This window comes from Frieseomelitta varia, unplaced genomic scaffold, assembly GCF_011392965.1.
Source record: "Frieseomelitta varia isolate USP_RPSP 00005682 unplaced genomic scaffold, Fvar_1.2 scaffold_131, whole genome shotgun sequence".
NCBI classification, from domain to species: Eukaryota; Metazoa; Arthropoda; class Insecta; order Hymenoptera; family Apidae; genus Frieseomelitta; species Frieseomelitta varia.
Window position 1 is genome coordinate 294,123 of NW_025108984.1, and position 19,576 is coordinate 313,698.

Consider the following 19,576-nt stretch of genomic DNA (forward strand, 5'->3'; position numbering starts at 1 on the left):
ATTTATTTTACTTTCATACTTATATTGAATTTTATTTATATTATATTTAGATTAGATTATATAGTTTAAATTGCATTGTATTTATTTAGATTTAGAAATTGTATATTATATTTATTTAGATTAGATTATATAGTTTAAATTGTATTGTATTGTTTATATATTGTTTAAATTGTATTTATATTACTATACTTATGTTTTCATATTTTTGTATTATATAACTTTATTTTACTTTTACATTTATATTAAATTTTATTTATATTATATTTAATTAGATTAGATTATACAGTTTATATAGTTTAGATTATATTTACATTACTATACTTATGTTTTCATATTTTTGTATTATATAAATTTATTTTACTTTTACATTTATATTGAATTTTACTTATATTATATTTATTTAGATTAGATTATACAGTTTATATAGTTTAGATTGTATTTATATTACTATACTTATGTTTTCATATTTTTATATCATATAAATTTACTTTTATATTTATATTGAATTTTATTTAATTTGTATATGAAATTAAATATTAAACAATTAAATAATTCTTGAATTAAATAATACAAGCTACATACACATGAAAAATTATCTTCTATGTATATACATACACATGTACATACATGTATGTAGTTATCTTTGTAACTCATTTTCTTGCCCCCTTAATTTTTCAGTGAAAAAGAAGAATAATTTTGTTAACTTCGATCAACCATCACGTGTAATTGTACAAAGTGAAATGAAATTAGTAAAACCCCGTCCATAAAGCAATCAATTGTTAATTCTTCCTGACCATACGTAATTTCTTGCTTATACATTTTTCATGTGCGATTTTATCGTTATACTGTGTTTGTATGAAGTTCCGTAAATTCAATATGCAGAGTGTCCTACATACCGCGGGCATGCAAAAGAATTTCAACAGACAATGCAGAAAATTTCTACATGTAAAAATCAATTGAGAAGGAAGGATTGTTGCAAAGCCCCGCGTTCGAAGAAAGAAATGGACCTGGAATATTTCTTAAGCATACTTGAATTAACTCTTGGTGTCACGGCACATTCATTTATGTAACATTAATGCAAATTTATGTGACATTAATGTTACACGAATTGAAATCGTTGTACGCTACTTTTTACAGATTGCTAACTGATATTCTAGTTTCTAGCCAAGTGCAAAATTCGCAAAATGTTTCATTTCAATGTTCAATTCTAGAAATTGTGAAGATGTTCCGATCGGAACAGCGACCACACTAAAAATTATGCCGATGTCTGCTAAATGTCCACCCAAACAAATTGGACTGTTTGATTAGAGTTACATAAAAAAAAAGTAATCTAGAGATTAATTTCCAACAAAAAACAGTTTTATTTTGACTGCATTTAATTTTTTTTTCTCTCTTTCTTACATTGAGAATATAATAATTTATTTATGAATATAATAATAATTTATTTATGATATAATAACGTGAAAAATAATTTATTTATTTATGGCGTTGCATAATGATATGGAATACTATCTATGTAACATTGAGCATAATCAAGCATTGATAATCGTATATACATATATAATATTATATAAAAATTATTATAAAAAACATAACATTATAAAAAAAATTATTCTAACTAGGCACTTTCTCGTTAGTGTTTCGACCTTCTATTCTCGTTTGATAGTTGGAGTTTACCAAATTTAATTTATACCAAGTTGGTAAATTAAAATAAATATAAGCACATATTGGAGAATTATATAAATCAACAATTATTAAAGGAGCTGCAATGATCCATTTAAGGCTTAAATTAATATAATTAATATTATATTTATATATAATATTAATTATAATTTATAATATTAATTATATATTATATATAAATATAATATTAATTATATTAATTTAAGCCTTAAATGGATCATTGCAGCTCCTTTATAATATATAAATATTATTTATATATTATATAAATATATATATAATATATAAATTATAAATATATATTATAATATTAACTTAATATGACGAAATTATAATAATCGACGAAAGATTATTCTACATGAGAAAATGATGAAACGAAAATTATTGGCATCAAAATAATTTTTGACATCTGGTTTCTTGAAAATGAAACTTTATACGAGAAAATTTTATTCCACGTCTTTCTACGTTTATCTCTGCACGTAGAAAAAAACTTAAATAAAATCAATCGTTTTGAAATAAATCTTTGGAAAATAACGCAAATAAAAAAAAATTAATCCATTTGTTGAAATCATAGATCTTGTTAACAATAATAAGAATCAGGATAATCTGAATATCGTCGAGGTATTTCTATTAATTCTAAAAATATGTCGAGGAAAAGAAATTAAATTTACTCCAATAAATAATATATAAACAATATAATATAATATAAAATAATAATATATAATATAATATAATATAATATATAACATAATCTAATAATATATAATATGATATAATATAATAATATATAATATAATATAATATAAATATATAATACATAAGCAGTATATAAATATATGAACAAAAATTGGAATTTTAATCAAAATTAAAAATTATAAGCAAAATCTAATGAAATTATAAACAAAAATCGGAACTTTAATCAAAAATTAAAAATTATAAGCAAAATTTAATTAAATTATAAACAAAAATTGGAGTTTTCGACTTAATAATAATTTCGAAATCAATAAAATCAGTCGTCGATCATTCATCCCTGTTCAACATTAGCAAAAATCCAGCGTGCTTGACAAATTTCCGAAACTCGAGATTTTCCTCCGAGAACGGAGGCTTCGACAAGAAAAATTTCTACTCCAAATTTCGACTGGTCTTCCTTCGCACGTGGAATCACCTGCCAGTCGATTTGTACCCGGCACACCCTGTGTGTGTTTCGTCGAACGTTGAGCGCGAAGCTGGAGTGAAAAAAGGGAAAAAGAAATTGCGAAAAACGAGGAGGCCCGCCGATAGCATTGTGAATGATCGAACACGGAGCACAAAGGAATAAAGAAGACACGAGAAACGATAACAAAGTTCGTTGAACGTCGTGGAAGGCAGGATTGTCGGAGTTTGCGCGGCAGTAAGTTTCATCTCGCCCAGGTGGGAGATCCACGAGGATCTGTCACAAGAATCGCATGTAGATCTACTTCGCGAGTGCCGGTATTCGGTTCGAGCTTATTTAATTTTTTTTTTTCCGACTGAAATCCCACGGTGTCGCTTGGAGGAGAAGAAGCTAACGTGATGTTAACGTGAGTAGTCATTATCATTTTCAATCGATGAACGTACTGATTGTTTCAGTATAAAATTACTTTATGTGTTGCTTGTCGCATGAAATCACTCCTGTACGAAGGACTATTAATAAGAGCCAGCAATCGTCTCGTTAGAAATAATTTATGGCCCACGAATATCCTTTGATTGTTAAAACAATTTGATATAATATATTAATAACATAATCGTTATGATAATAATAATATTATTATTAATATCGTTGCTATTATTAGTTATGGACACGATAATATATACTATAATAATAATAATAATTATTATTATTTAATAATATATACTATTTTTTTAAGAGCATCTAAAAAAACGAAGTTTATCACAAATCACAAGCTGAGAAATAATTTTCTAATTAATCGTGCCTAGCCTAATCGTGACTGGTGCTCTCTTATTAAATCAATAATTATAATGGGTCAAATTTTTGTAAAGTAAATCAATCTTCAACACTAGAACTACCAAAGTGATCAATTCAGAATTTTTGTCAGAAATTTAGATAGATACAGAACAGTATATTTTTAGAGATTCAAGTGAAATATATAAATAAAAACTTTATTGTTTATTGCATATAATACATAAAGATTTTCTTTATGTATTTTTCTACTTCAACATTTTGATCATTCTAATTTTTTCCTAAGGTTTTCTAATTTTTTACTTTAATACTTTTATATTCTTAGTGAAACGTATAAATAAAACTTTATTGTTTATTTTATGTTTATACACAAAGATTTTCTAATCTTTTTACTTGAATATTTTGTCATAGAAAATTTTATGCTTTAGTCGTCGCTAATTTTCCTGTCAAGCAGTTGACGAATATTCTATTTTATTAACAACATACGTGCGTATGTTTAATTTTTTTCATTCGGCATTCTAGTAAATATTCTTTTGAATTGCAGGATCAAACGTTAAAATGCAAAAAATCAACATCAACTTCATATCTCGATAAAAGAGCGAAACATAAAAGAACTAATTACATGTTATTGTATATTGTACGTTTCGCTTCATGACTTAGAAGTAAATTTAAATGATGCAGTTGAATAATATTCCAAGTGTTTCGTGAAAGATATAAATTTAATTATTGCGGATTTTTATGTAAATTTATATATATATTTTTTTGAAAGTAATTTAAAAAAGATAATTTGGACAGAGATTTGTTCCATACGTGAAATATTATAATGTAATTTTCTTCAAATGCATAAAAATTCGCGGTTTATTAATTAATTGCCAAGTTATCAAAACAAACTTGAATTGATACTATAATAGGAGAAAAATGTAGCAAGTTCGAATTTATTAATAAATTAAAATTACAAAATAAAAAACAAAACGAAGTTGTATAAATAAAATAATTATACAACAAAGAGTTATGAAAGATATGTACAATAAAATGAAATCTAATTAAGTTTGACAATATAAAATATATAAATAATAATAATATAATAAAGTATAATATAATATAATATAATATAATAAAGTATAAATATAATATAATATAATATAATATAATATAATATAAAGTATAAATATAATATAATATAATATAAAGTATAAATATAATATAATATAATATAAAGTATAAATATAATATAATATAATATAAAGTATAAATATAATATAATATAATATAAAGTATAAATATAATATAATATAATATAAAGTATAAATATAATATAATATAATATAAAGTATAAATATAATATAATATAATATAATAAATAAAATATAAATATAATAAAATATAATAAAGGAACATCATGAAAGTGAATGTACTGAAAATCAAACAACGAGTTGAACTACTTATATCCATACTATAAGTACAAAAACTCTGCCACCATCTTCTTATTTTATTTCATTTGTATCATAGTTACACGATTACGTTAGAAATCGAATATTCTTAGAAGTGTGAGAAATAGAGGTGCCACATGTATTAAACGAAGAAATTAAATAGAGGAGTAAATTATGGTAATGAAAGCAGTGGCAAAGATCTGCATTTCGCATCGATTATTTAGCCGGCCAAATATGGCAATATTGATACAGACCGTTAATGAAAAAGCTGAAATTAAAGTGGCACGAGTTCCTGGTAAACGTGTGCCTGCAACGACCGAAAAAAAAAAGGAAAAAAAGAAAAAAATTACTACTCTTTCGTCGGTTTGTACCTCCTGGTTAATTATCGTCTTTTTCACAAGCGAGAAACCATTGTAATTTCTGTTTGGCAGCTTTGAAGTGTACACACGCTTTTTGTACACATGCTCTCGCAGAATATAATCCACATTCGCGTATTTTTTGCAATATGAAATTGAGGATAACCCAATAGAATGTAGAACAGAATGTGAGGATAATCCAAATTGTAGTTTACAATATGGAAGAAAAATTAATTCAAGTTATGTGACTTTGTCATTATGTGCTTGGAAATAATTACTGGATCGTGGATCTTTAAAAAAATGAAATCTAAACGGAAGTTTGTTTCCAGAACAAATAAATTTTATAACACGCCGTTTTATATATTTTTGTACATTATTGTGTTTTTTGCATTCTTAAATTCTTCATAGATGCATAAAAATTTGTATGAAAGTAATTTCAATTTTTACACAAAGTTGCAAGGTCAGACATGATAATAGGATATAGAATACACAAAGTATATCCACACTTTTTTTCTTTTTAATAATATACTTGTAAAAATATTTAGAAACTCTTGTTTCTTAAATATTTTTGTACTTAATTTAAATTATTACTAAAGGCTTAAATCAATTTATTAATTTTACCACTATTAGAAAATAATATTGTAACACACAATTTGATTTCAAACTCGATAGAATTAAATACAGTTTTTATTGTTAATATATTTATTTCTTCTTTGATAATAGAAATATTTGGAAGTTTTATAAATATAAATAAATTTTCTTTTTTAAATCTTTCGTGCCTAAATAATAAATCTGAATTAAAGATGTTAAATTATTTAAATTAATTTGAATGCATTACTATTAAAAAATTGGAAAGTTATAAGATTAAACATGGTAAAATAAATAATTTTAACTATTAATTTGTTTCTTTTTTAATAATATAAATATTTGCAAGTTTTATAAACACAAACAAGTTTCTCTTTTTAAATTTTCTGTTATTTTTAAAATTTTGAAACTGTTCCCAGAGATTTAAATTAATCTAAATTATCTTATTTTTATTTAATTATTACTGATAATTTAATTTTATTACCAATACACAATTTTCTGCAAAGTTGTAAGATCAAACACAATAGTAATTAACGAACCAAAACATATAATTTTATCGTTATTAGAAAGTACTAACACACACAATTGAATCAAAACAAAATTTTATACAACATCATAAGCTGAAATATAATATCAATATCAATTGTAGAGAGTATTTTTTGGTATCAATAAATTTCTCTCTTTTTAAATAATATGCTACAATTTATATATATTATAATATTATATATATATTATAATATTATATATTATATATATATTATATTATATATTATATATATATTATAATATTATATACATATATATTATAATACTCCTCTGCATTCAATCTAAAGCAAAGTTTTCAAATCATTTATTACGCCTCTTAAAAACAGGACACGATGTAAACAAATTTATAAAAAAAAAAAAATCTCGCTGTCAATAGTCTTTTCACAAAAAGGGCACCGGAAGAGCTTAAAGGGCGATTCTGACGTAACGAGGGAGAATGTTCACTCGAAACATCAAGGGGCACCCTCGTCGGAAGTTGCTGAATCCGCGGCTAAGGAGAGCACTTTTCTACTCCTGTCCCCCTCTACCTCAACCCTTTCCTCCTTCCACGGATACTCATCTCTCTTACCGTTTCACTTTTACTTCATGCCAATCGTTTTTTCTCCTTCGACGAACCATGTTTGAAATTTTCACCTTTTCTCTCTCTCTCTCTCTCTCTCTTGTTACACACGCCGTTTAAAGTAGAATGGTCGAAACAGAGGAGGAACAGAAAATCGGCACGACCGTTTTTCTTCGGGATACAAGGTTGTTGTGTATTTGTCAAGTGAAAATTTTGTATGAAACTTTGGATCTCGAAAAATTTTTGCTCAATGATGCCAACATGCTGGTGAATACGTCAATTTATAGTGGCATTTGTCGTGTAACAAACTGCACATTTATCGATGAAAAAATCAGAGTTGTCAGAGTTACAAGGATATATTGCGAGTGCAAAACGTAATTAGGTATGAATGGAACATTTCATAATGTTACCTGTCTAATATGTTAATACGATGATGATTCTAAACGTGTGGCTAAACAAACAAGAGTTTGTGGACAAGAATTTATGATATAAATAAATAGAAATATCTATTAAAATGTTAGAAATATATGATTATTCATATATGAGATTTATATATTAATTGAGTTCTAGTGACTTGTATAGAATTTAATATTGTTTTAATATAATACAGAATTTAGATATAATATTGATACAAATATGAAATATTTAAATCAGAAATATTGATGTAAATATGTAAATATTTAAATCAGAATTTAAATACTATAAAATGACACTATTTAAATATAATAATTAACTATTTAAATAACTATTTAAATATAATAATTAAATATAATATTTAAATAATTACTAAATACCATTAATTGTAAGTGTAATTAAAGTGTTAGGTTGGTACATTATGAATGTCGACGAGTGAAACAACCAAGGTTGGTAATATATGTATGTGTGTCGTGTGAATGTAGTGTATTGCGAGTTAGGGAAAAAAGAAGAAGGATCAGAGTATAGAGTGTGTGTTCAAAATGTGAAGAATAAAGAAACGCTGTGTGCTCGGTGAAACAAAGTAATTTCTCAAATTGATTTGCTTCTCTGAATTATTTTTTCCAACAACGTAAAGTTATATAATTAATAGTATAATTAAAAATATCATTTTGCTCAATTAAGTTGATGTTTGGTTTTCGCAGGTTCATATTTCTCGTATTACTGTTGACGTGTAAAAATCGAAATTACGCACTTGATGTTTCTCCATTGTCCCCGAAGGCTTCTTCGAAAACTGTATTGACCAGAGGAACCGTCAACGATATTGTTTCTAGAAATATCACAATGGTTCTTGACAATCTTCTAATGAATTACGAGAACAATCAACTACCTACTCACGGAAAGGGTAAAGAAACAATTATATTTGCATGTTTGTATATAAACATACTTCGGATGAGTATTTCAGCTTGAAAATTTTTTGTATCATTATACCAAACATTATTTTTTATATTTTTGCTACATCGATATTTTATTGTATGTAAGAATCGGGTAAAATATTATTCTAAATAACAAATGGTAAATAGTCTATTTTATTTTAAGTGAAACTTTACTTAAAATATAGTTTTGAAATATATTATTTGTTGAAAAAAATTTTTGAAATTGTACTTTGGATTACATTTTATTCGAATATACTCAAAATAGTGAAATTTCTATTTGAAATATTTTATTTATTTTAATTTACTTTTTCTTTCATTCAATGGTCAAATATTAATGTTTATAATACTATAAATAGTTTCTCAATCTCTCGGTATTTGTCTTTACAATTCACAATTTAATGAAACATTAAATTACATATGTAAGTATAGTAAACAAACAGAATTAAAATATAATTAAAATTAAAATAAAATTAAAATTAAGTGTGAGAATAAAAAATGAAAAATAGAATATAACGATGAAAATAAAACGAAAATACAAAATAAGAAAATTATAATTAATATATTAATATAGTTAATATAAATATATTAACTATATATAATACTATATATGTATATTATTATATTAGAATGTAATAATGAAAACGAAATAAAGATAAAAATAGAAAATAATATGTAATTCAAACAAATAATAATATAATATATAATATGAAATATAATAATATAATATAATAATATAAAAAACTAAAAAATTATATATAACAAAAAAAGAATTTAAGAAAAGGACAAAAAATTTGTTTCTTCGTTGTTCGTTTGTATCGCAAGGACAAAAGAAAACTTGTCAATTAAATCTTCTTCAATACCAGTTCATGATACATAAAAAATGGATTACGATAACTTTTTCGTTTCTTCGTTGAAACAATTAACTGTTTCTGGAAATTTCTTCTCGCTCCATCAGGTCAGTCCGGGTAAATTGGATTATCTCAATCCTGATGATGAAAGGATTAAACGATTACGGAAGTTCGTTGGGGAAAAAAGAAAAAGAATTCTGATACGTTGTTCTTAACTTCTATATAATTTCAATTTCCATACCTACTCTTTGATTTCCTATCAATCTAATGGAATCTTCGAGTCACTTTTTTTTTTTTACGACGGGTAAATGTAGTATCGGACAGTTTCAATTGGCTCTGACCGGTGTCACCGGAAGTAACTGTCTGTTTTGAGAGGCTCTCTGATTCGAACGAGCGCTCGGGAACTTCTCGAAATTGATATCACTTCTTTCTTCTGTTTGACCTTTTTTTGTTTTCTTCCTTTTCCTGTACGTAATTGGAAAATAAAACAAATACACAGTGGTATTCAGAAAAGCATTGGCGCGACTAATTTTTGTTGCAATATTTTTGTGAAAACGAATGATACGTTAACAAAATTTGTTTCTATAAATTTCTGTTTATTATAAACATACAAAAGTAACGTGCATAGTAGTCCAATTTCCAATAATGAGTTGTACAATAATACAAGCGATAGATATTCGAGAGTCAGAAAAAAATGTTTAAAATATTTTTAAAGTATTTTTGTATCATTTTTTTAATTAAAAAGTAACATATTGACAATGTTTGAATATTTGAGACGCCGTATATATGTCTTGTTTAATACTTGTAATGTTTTCTCATTTTGCTCGAACTCAAAAAATTTTTAAACACTCGTCTGTTCATATTGTACATGTATCTCTCCCCTCAATTATAATTATGTTACTGTACTTACTATTACATTGTAAATATATTATTATATATAAAATATATTATTATTATATTAATACATTAGTATTACTAAAATAACCAATATATTAACTAATAAAATATTAATAAAAAATATTTTATAATTTGTTGATTTAAAGCAGATATTCAACATCCATTTTTTTGAAAAGAAAACAATTGTTGGAAGACATTTTTTTCTTATTGACTTATTGTTAGTTTTCTATGTAGATGTATACGAGAAGCCTTGAAATAATAGGCAGAGTTAATTGGTCCCGTTGTTCCAGATCCATATATCTTTCACTGTAAAAAGAAATACCGCACGCGAAAATGTCAAAAAATTTGAATTTATGGATTAATTGAAGTGTGGAATACATATCGCAAAAAAATATGTAACAAATTTTGTAGGATGAAAGAATTAACATAATTTAAATGTAGTCCACAAAATTGGATGGTTATTAATATTTAAAATAAATATACTAATATATATATATATATATATAAAATTACATTCATATAATAATATTTATGTATTAGTACTAATAATTATATTCGTATATTAATGCCAATATCATAGTATCCAATGATAATACTATAATATTATAATTATAATATTAAATAATAATACTAAATATGCATCATATTATAATTTATTTAATAATATATTTTTATATTATATTATACTAATATTCATCATATTCATATATTAACAAATATATATACAATGTATATGTATATATATATAAATATGACATAATTGTATATGATAACATTATGCACATACGTATAATATTTTTAATTTCTTCTTTAATTAATCTACTTATAGTATAATATATTTTGTATAAAACGATTAAAATAAGACTGCAGTCTCATGTTCATGCAAATTTATATTTTTATGCAAACTACATTTTAGAGAAGAAACAGAACTCAACTGTTGTGTTATTCAACCAAATTCTCTATTAGTAAGTGGAAAAAGTTATCGCTCACTAACATACATTTTATTGTAGTGAATATAATAATCGAATAATCAGATATTCGTTAAATAAAATTTCAGGTAAAAGAAAACTGTGCTACATTTAGTACCATTAATCTTTTGTACCATTGTGCCAATTTGTCAGCAAGGGACAAATTAAGTTGGAAAACTGAGGAAGAAACTCAACATAAGGGTTAAGATATTTGAAAATTAGTGGTTCGATCAAAGGAGATTTCACTCCTTTATATGTGTAAATATAATCGTGGAGCAAAAGATCCAGACGATTGACTTAACAGGAACGCATCATGCTTCCCACCGTATATCGATTCCAAAATGTTCACAACAAAAAAATTGGAGCATTGTAATGACCTTTGACAAGTGATCGAGCGAAAAGAGGGAAAATAGAAGCGAATCCGATACGAATGGAACACGCGGAAAGTTGGATTCCAGCCAGCCGAAGAAAACTATCCCTTCGGAATCGCCTTTATCTCTAGCATGCGGTCTCAATTTCCCGTGATCTTTCTCTCTCTCTTTCTCTCTCTCTGTTTTTCCATCCGAAAGAATGCCCAACTATTCTTTCGATTATCCCTCTGTACTCATTTCCCTCAGTACATCTATTATTTTCTTTTTTTTTTTATTTTATGTATAGCTCTAGTCTCTAGTTGCTTCCTTTAGTCGGTTTTCTTTTCTTCGTTGTAAAAATTTATGATACTGTATTACAGTAATAATATTAAATTATTATTACAATAACGACACTAATAAAAGTCGTACAATACTGTATTACAGTAATTAAGTTCGTTACTAGACTGCGAATTTAAATATTTTTTTATATAATTAAAGAAATGAAATCAGAAACAGAGGATATTTTAGTAGTAAAAATATATCATTTATTATTATATCATATTATATTTAATATTTATTATACTATCATATATTATTTGATTAAATTTCAGTATTTAAAAATGTATCAATTATATTTAAGAAAGTATCACCTGGTAAACGCGACAAAATTGTAAGATAGTTTACTTTAAATAGTGACACATAAAGTGACATACAAGATTTCATCATCGAGTAGTTAATGTCAAACATGAAACATTAAAAATAGATTGTTTGTGTTTAGAAAAGAACTAAAAATTGTCTTTAACGTACAATCAGAAATATCACGCATCATAGTTATATTTCTGCTTTTCAATGAAGGCATCTCGCGTACTACTAACACTATCAAACCATATTTTGCATCTTTTCTTCAATGTTTTCAATTTATCTTAATAAAAGACACACAAAATAACTCGTCTGTGTCATCATAGGCATTGCGTTATCGATTAATCGGTTAATCGATTTTTAAAAAAATATATATCATTCGTCAAAAATGTAATTGTTCATTTTTATTCCGCAGGAACGCCAACTGTGGTGAAAACCAATATTTTAATAAGAAGTATGGGTCCTGTATCAGAACTCGATATGGTAGGTAAACGTATTTATATATTTATAGTACAAGCGATACAATTCTTTCAGTAATTTCTGAATTTCACACTGTTGTCACCTTTATCGTTGATAAACACTTTTACTGTTAATAGTAATGATAATTTCTTTTACAGGATTATTCGATGGATTGTTACTTTCGACAGTCTTGGCGTGACACTCGTTTAAGTTTCTTGGGTCCAATAAAGTCGCTCAGCTTGAGCATTAAAATGTTAGAAAGAATCTGGAGGCCAGACACCTATTTTTATAATGGGAAACATAGTTACGTGCACACAATCACGGTGCCGAATAAATTGTTGAGGATCACGCAGGATGGAGACATCCTTTATTCCATGAGGTTCTCACTATTTTAAGCGACTTAATCCTTTGTTTTTATAATGTTAGAATAAATTTCCATTGGTTCATGATTGGTGAGTTGAAGAATCGTACAAGTTCAAAATTAATCATTTCCAAAAAGCAAAATATTAAAATTGGAAATTATACAAAAAATATTTATTAATTCAATGAGTGCAAAAGCAGTGTCTCAATAATAAATTGTTAACATCGGTGTTATATCCAAATGTGAAAGTATAGTTCAATGTTATTTAATTAACATAGAACCCAATCATATGCTGTGTCCATGTTCATCAACAGGCTTACTATAAAAGCAAAATGTCCAATGGAGCTTCGAAATTTTCCCATGGATCGGCAATCCTGTCCACTTATTCTTGGAAGTTGTAAGTACCTTTACAAAATATTTATAAACACATAAATAGAAATGAAGAAATACGCGATTTAAGAAGTTTTGCTTTAATTTTATGTTGCTTTTATGTTGACTTATAAAACATATGCATATCATATATTACATACAAAGAAAAGTAAAGAAAAAGATATATTAGAGAAAAAAAGAAAAAACTTAATTTTGCATTTAAAACTGCGATAAAAATATCAGTAAAAGTAATTTTTTTTATAATAATAAGTATGGTAGATTAATATTAATATTAATATGGTAGATTTTTTTCTAAATGTGTATTTTTTATTTTTCAGTTTAATTTATTATCCAAGTGAAGATATTTAACGTATTGGTTGCCATAATTTCTGTTATTGTAGTCACTTGTTAGAGAAAAATCAAAGATAAACTTGATCTGTATGAAGAAAATTTTTTTCAATGACAGTAATTCATTAAATTTACAACTTCTTTAGGCTAAAGCAGTATTGTTGATTCTTTTTATATGTTTTGTAGATGCATACACGTCAGGTCAATTAATTTACGAATGGCAAGAGGGTTCCTCGGTGAATTTCGTTCCTGGAATGGCTCTCTCCCAATTCGATCTAATGGGTTCGCCCTACAGAAATTTAACTTTCGTGCGCCGCGAGGGCGAATTTTCAGTTCTTCAAGTTTCGTTCAATTTGCAACGAAATACCGGTTATTTTCTCATTCAAGTAAGTCAGTATAAATAATCCCCTCAATGCATACAGAATATAAGTATTCAATTGTATTAAATACTAATAAATATAAAATTCTTATTCAATTGCTATCCTCGGATTATTGCTATTGTTTCATAATACAAATGGTTTAGTAATTACTTAATCAATTATTGTCTTACAGTGTTTAAATTAAATTATTATTTCCATCACAATACAAATTTTTCCATTCCAAATTGTACTTCTCTCATAAAATATTGTATATGATATAATACTATTTAATTATACTAATAGAACATATTGACAAGGTTGCCCTTGAAAAAAAAAAAATGGAAATTTTATAAACATGCTATATCATACATTTACAATTAAAAACCTATGAAAAATATCATCATTTATGTAATTTACTTTTAATTTTAATAACATTTTCTTTTCCTCCTGATTTTAGGTTTATGTGCCTTGTGTCTTAATAGTAGTCTTAAGTTGGGTATCTTTTTGGATTCATCGAGAAGCTACTAGTGATCGAGTTGGTTTAGGTGAGTCAATCTTTTAAAATAAATATATATATGTTACATTGTACATAATTCTATGATTATTATTACATATATTATTTAATTGTAATAATTTGTAAATTTAATTCGTAAATGTACATATATGTATATTTATGAGAAGTTACATGGGATATCTTAAAATTATAGCATGGATTAAAATATACTAATAACAGATATATTTCGTGATGAAGAGAAAAATCTTTTACTATTTTATAATGTAAAACTTCATGATCAAGATAAGTGCGTAAATTCTATTTAAAATTTTAATACTCTTACGTATTTTATTATTATACCAATGCCATTACACTGCTATATGTTACACTATTCATATATTATATTACTAATATGATATATATTATTCTGATATATTATACTATTATTCTGTTTTTCTCTATCATATATCATTTTCACAATTTATGTTTGATCATTTTTCATAATCCATTTTATAATTAATATTTCATCACATATTTATTAATATACAATACATTGAATGTATGAAATAGGAATTTTGTGACATTTGCTACTATTGAATTTTTAAATATTTATGTATTGTGTTTAAAAGAAAAGCATAAGCATTAACGAAATTTTCTTCGGGTTATTAGGAAAAAATGGTCTATATAGAGTTTATATATAGACCACTTAAATGGGATTGTTTAAATAATTATGTTGACATGGATAAACTTTGTTAATAAAAGTTATTCAGTACCATAATTCATAATAATTTTTTTGCAAATAGAGGGATTTCGAGGATTTTAAGGTCACCTCCACTTTTTTATATAGAACAATATATTTTTTTTTATTTACTAATTGATGTAACGCAACATTCTCTACAGGGCATTAACCTATGTTTAATTAATATCGAAAAACTATTATTATTAGTTTAGGAGACATATTAATCTTCAACATTTTAATCCTGCAAAATTTATCGTATGAAAAACAAGGAAAAACAAGGGCTCGTTTAATAGTATTAATATTATATTGCGTAACAAATTATTACAATGTTGTTTCATTGTCAAATAAATTATTATTTTAGACGTTACAGCTGTACATTTTATATTACATAATAAAAACATTATTATTCAATCATATAAATTATTGTTGTAGGTATCACAACTGTTTTGACACTATCGACGATTAGCCTCGATTCCAGAACAGATTTACCAAAAGTTAGATACGCCACTGCTCTCGACTGGTTTTTATTAATGAGTTTTGGATATTGTATCGCTACTTTATTAGAATTCGCTGGTGTGCACTATTTCACAAAGGTACGCATAATACTCAATTTTTTTCATTCACATACAATGAGAATTTAATTAGGTACATCGATGAAAATGGCGTTGTTAAATCTTATAACACAATCTCATTATACAAACACAGTGATACTGCAGAAATTGTTTATGAAGCAATAGAGAATAAAATTGCGGCAATTAAAATTGATGGCACAGGGCAAGAATGTTCACCGATATTATGGTAATAATAATGGAAGAACCAGTCGTCGAAAATGCTGAACAAAATTCGTGGAGAAAGTAACATAGTGATTAGTACTTGCAATTCTTGGTACTTACAATTAGTTGTTGCTCAAATTGGTGGTGCTCTTACATTGATTGTAACTCTTTAAGATCTGCTTCTTCTTTTTCATTCTGGAACACGATTCGATCTAATCAGCTGTTTTTTTTTTTTTTTTTTGTTTTAATTGTGATGTATGTACAAGAATCAGTGCATGATAAAACAGATCATTACCAGCGAGACAGAATTCAAAATGAATAATTTTACATTTATTACTTAATATATTTACAGTTATATATATTTCATATCAAATGTGAAACGTGATTGGTTAATTCACCTTTTAAACAATGTAACTACAACATACTGAATATAAGAATCAATTAGAATTGATCAAATTAGAATCAACTGACTAGAACATTCTATACTATACAAATTAATCTCGATATATGTCTTCATGTAATTAACTTTGTTTTCATGTAAGAGACAGTCATTTGTTTCGAATAATTTTAAAAGATTTAATATTAAATCAGAACTGAACTTTATCATATCCATCTAGTCTTTAACACATAAAGAGCTCAAAGAAAAGTCAGTATGGGTAATAGTTTAGTCATACTAATATATCATACCAATTATATTATAATGATCAAATTGTTCTGTCGACTGATAGTACATTTGTAGAGCATAAATTAATTATAATTTTTGTTAGATGTTTTATAAATGTCTTTTAATTAATTATTTAAATCGTTCGAAATGAACATTTTTTAAATGATTTAATGATTTAAGAAGGTTGATCAATATTGACAATACATGTAGATATTAATAACATTTTATCTATTCATTTTTGTATAATTAATTGCCAAAAAATTGGCAAGTGAATGGTTCATTTGTAAAATTTTATCAACATCAGACTGAGTAATTTTAAAATTGATCGCAAAATTGTTGGGAATCATTATTTATGTCATTTCTATGCGATGAGTAAACTTATGAAAGTAAGTTATTTGTTTCTTAAGAATTAAATATTAATATTATATTTATATAATAAATTTAAGAAGTTTAAAAAATGTGAAGCTGATAATTTCTGCTTCCGAGAGGTTCATCCAATTTTATTGTTTATTAATTACAATTATGGGTTTATTAATTACAAATGTTTGTTTAACATGTTTTCGTTAGGTTGGTAGCGGAGAAATTCCTCTAGATGAAGAAGAATGGGAAAATGAGAGTGAAACTGATTATCAGGATGGATTTTGTAATATTGTCTCGTGCAGTCCTCAAACAGTTCATCCAGAAACAATAGTAGACGTACCACGAAGAAGAAGTTCTTTGTTATGCGATGTTTACGGTGTTAATGTAAATAGATGATGTGTATATAAACGAAATTGCTGAATTTACTAAACATTAACGCTAGAACTACCAAAATATACAGTTACATTTATAATTTTAATTAGATATTTTATAGATATGAAACAATGTATCTTTAGAGATTTAAACAATTTTTCGTAAAATATATAAATAAAAACTTGTGTTTTCTACTGATGAATCGTCTCACTGTAATAATTGAATTTTTTATCAATATTCGGTATTATATTACAAACATTATTAATAAGTTTTTAAATTTCACAATTTTTATTAAAATTTGTACTTTTAATATCAAGCGATATTAAAGCGATATTATTTAAAGAAATATTTAAGTGCGACTTTTCGAATTTTAATTAAAATTTTTAAGTAAAATTGCCGATGTTTAAATTGTTACAGCTAGAAACTTTTGCAATTTTCAATTTTCCAATAAAATTTACATCCTAATATAATGTTAAACATATCGTCAAATTACACATCCATTGTACTTCGTTTATATTGGTTTATTGCTATGCGAGTAAAATATACAATCTTAACAGATACATTGGGTATTCACGATTTCAACTGATATTTACGAAAAATATATATGTATATCTTTAAACAAGTTTATATTTAGGAATCCGTTTCTTATGGAAGAGGATCGATGACAGTCTCTGTCACATCAAAACCATCAACAATGGAAAGGCAAACGCAAACAGAAGTGTGGATACCGAAATGGCGTCAATTTATTTATTGCCTTGCTGGTGACGAAGCATACAGGTAAAAAATTAATCCACATTTTTCTTTTTCTCGAAATTCTTTCGAATAATTCAGTGATAATATATTGTATGAAATTTTGAAAACAATTTTTTTGAAATTAGAACGTCGAAAATATAGTATTCTATAACGTTTACTAAATAAAATAATGTCTACTTTTCTCTAAATTTTACTCTTTTAATTATATCTATTTAAATATAATAAATGTATTAAATGTGAATGTGCATAAAAATCCGCAGTCTACTGATAGTAATGTTATAATATTAATATTAATCTAATAATAATAAAATTAAAATTTATTTATTTAAGAAAAGAGAAGAATAAACTTGGAAATAAGAACAGAAGTAATTTTAATGCAATAAATTTGTTAACAATATCATTTAAAATGTTTATCAAATCATACGTAAAAACGTTTAAACATACTTGATTTCTTTCTATTTTAATTGTAGAAGGCGCAGACAGAGAGAAGCAGCCCGAAATTGTAAGAAAAAAGGCGAGAAAATTGCAAGGCATATAAACAGCGTGTCTTACATCGATAAAGTAGCGCGGATAGTATTCCCTGCTTCCTTTGGGTTACTCAATGTTTGTTATTGGGTCATTTACGTTACTTACCAAGAGGAATTCAAATGGCAGGATCCACCGCTTGGATCAATTTCTCAATGACCCAATTGATAAACTATATAGTTTAGATAGAAGTGTGCTACTGTACTATACATACGAGTAATATGTATATAATTGATCGTTCAATTTTAGCCGAAATGTTGATTTTCAAAATAAAACGCAGGTTTTATTGAATTATAAAATAATATTCTTCGTTTACTTAATAACTAGATAACGGATCTTTACGCATTTATGGGAAATTTCATGAAAATTCATTCAACGTATTTTGCATCGAGTTTGTTCACGAAAACTAAATCTTCCTACAACTCGCTGATTTTGCACCATTTTATCAACTCTCGTTCGCATCCTACAGTTTTCTGATTGCGCATCAAATTTATCTGCATTTTCATCAACTTCCTTCCAATAGTTCCCTGGATTCGTCTATACTACTTATCAAACACTTCTCAGCAGTTCTTCGATTCCACATCGAGTACCATTTACGTTGTCTTTTCTAATGACATGTACTATATATAATGATCAAATATCCATGCTATCACGAATGAGATTTGAAACACTTGGAATCGCTTTTGATCAATACTTATGACGAAATCATTTCAAATAAATGAAGCTCGAAACTTTTGAAAGTCTTGGGCGTTTTAGAAGTTTTAAAAGTTTCGAAAATCTTAATAATCTTGAACATGAATCGCTTTTCTTCGTTCTGTGCTGTTCTACCAAGTTGAGATAGACGGATTTTGGTTT

At 25.9% G+C, this 19,576-nt stretch overlaps 1 protein-coding gene across 2 annotated transcripts; it reads left to right on the top strand.

Annotated features, from left to right (window-relative positions):
• The first annotated feature begins 3,126 nt into the window (after positions 1-3,126).
• LOC122529155 (gamma-aminobutyric acid receptor alpha-like) lies at positions 3,127-19,052 on the top strand. 2 transcript variants are annotated; one of them, XM_043654981.1, is made up of 11 exons: positions 3,127-3,239; positions 8,214-8,413; positions 12,562-12,629; positions 12,764-12,984; positions 13,281-13,363; positions 13,870-14,069; positions 14,500-14,587; positions 15,707-15,867; positions 17,279-17,455; positions 18,078-18,220; positions 18,667-19,052. In XM_043654981.1, the coding sequence occupies exons 1-11, from the start codon at positions 3,232-3,234 to the stop codon at positions 18,878-18,880; spliced, it is 1,563 nt and encodes a 520-aa protein (XP_043510916.1). In that variant the 5' UTR covers positions 3,127-3,231; the 3' UTR covers positions 18,881-19,052. The 2 variants fall into 2 exon arrangements, with proteins under 2 accessions (XP_043510916.1, XP_043510922.1); XM_043654987.1 differs by lacking the exon at positions 3,127-3,239 and adding an exon at positions 7,914-8,092 and having other exon boundaries at positions 18,667-19,044.
• The last annotated feature ends 524 nt before the right edge of the window (positions 19,053-19,576 follow it).

Coding starts and splice junctions, on each gene's coding strand:
- LOC122529155 (XM_043654981.1), top strand. Junction 13,364..13,869: donor TCCACTTATTCTTGGAAGTT/GTAAGTACCTTT, acceptor TATGTTTTGTAG/ATGCATACACGTCAGGTCAA. Junction 17,456..18,077: donor GCGATGTTTACGGTGTTAAT/GTAAATAGATGA, acceptor GTTTATATTTAG/GAATCCGTTTCTTATGGAAG.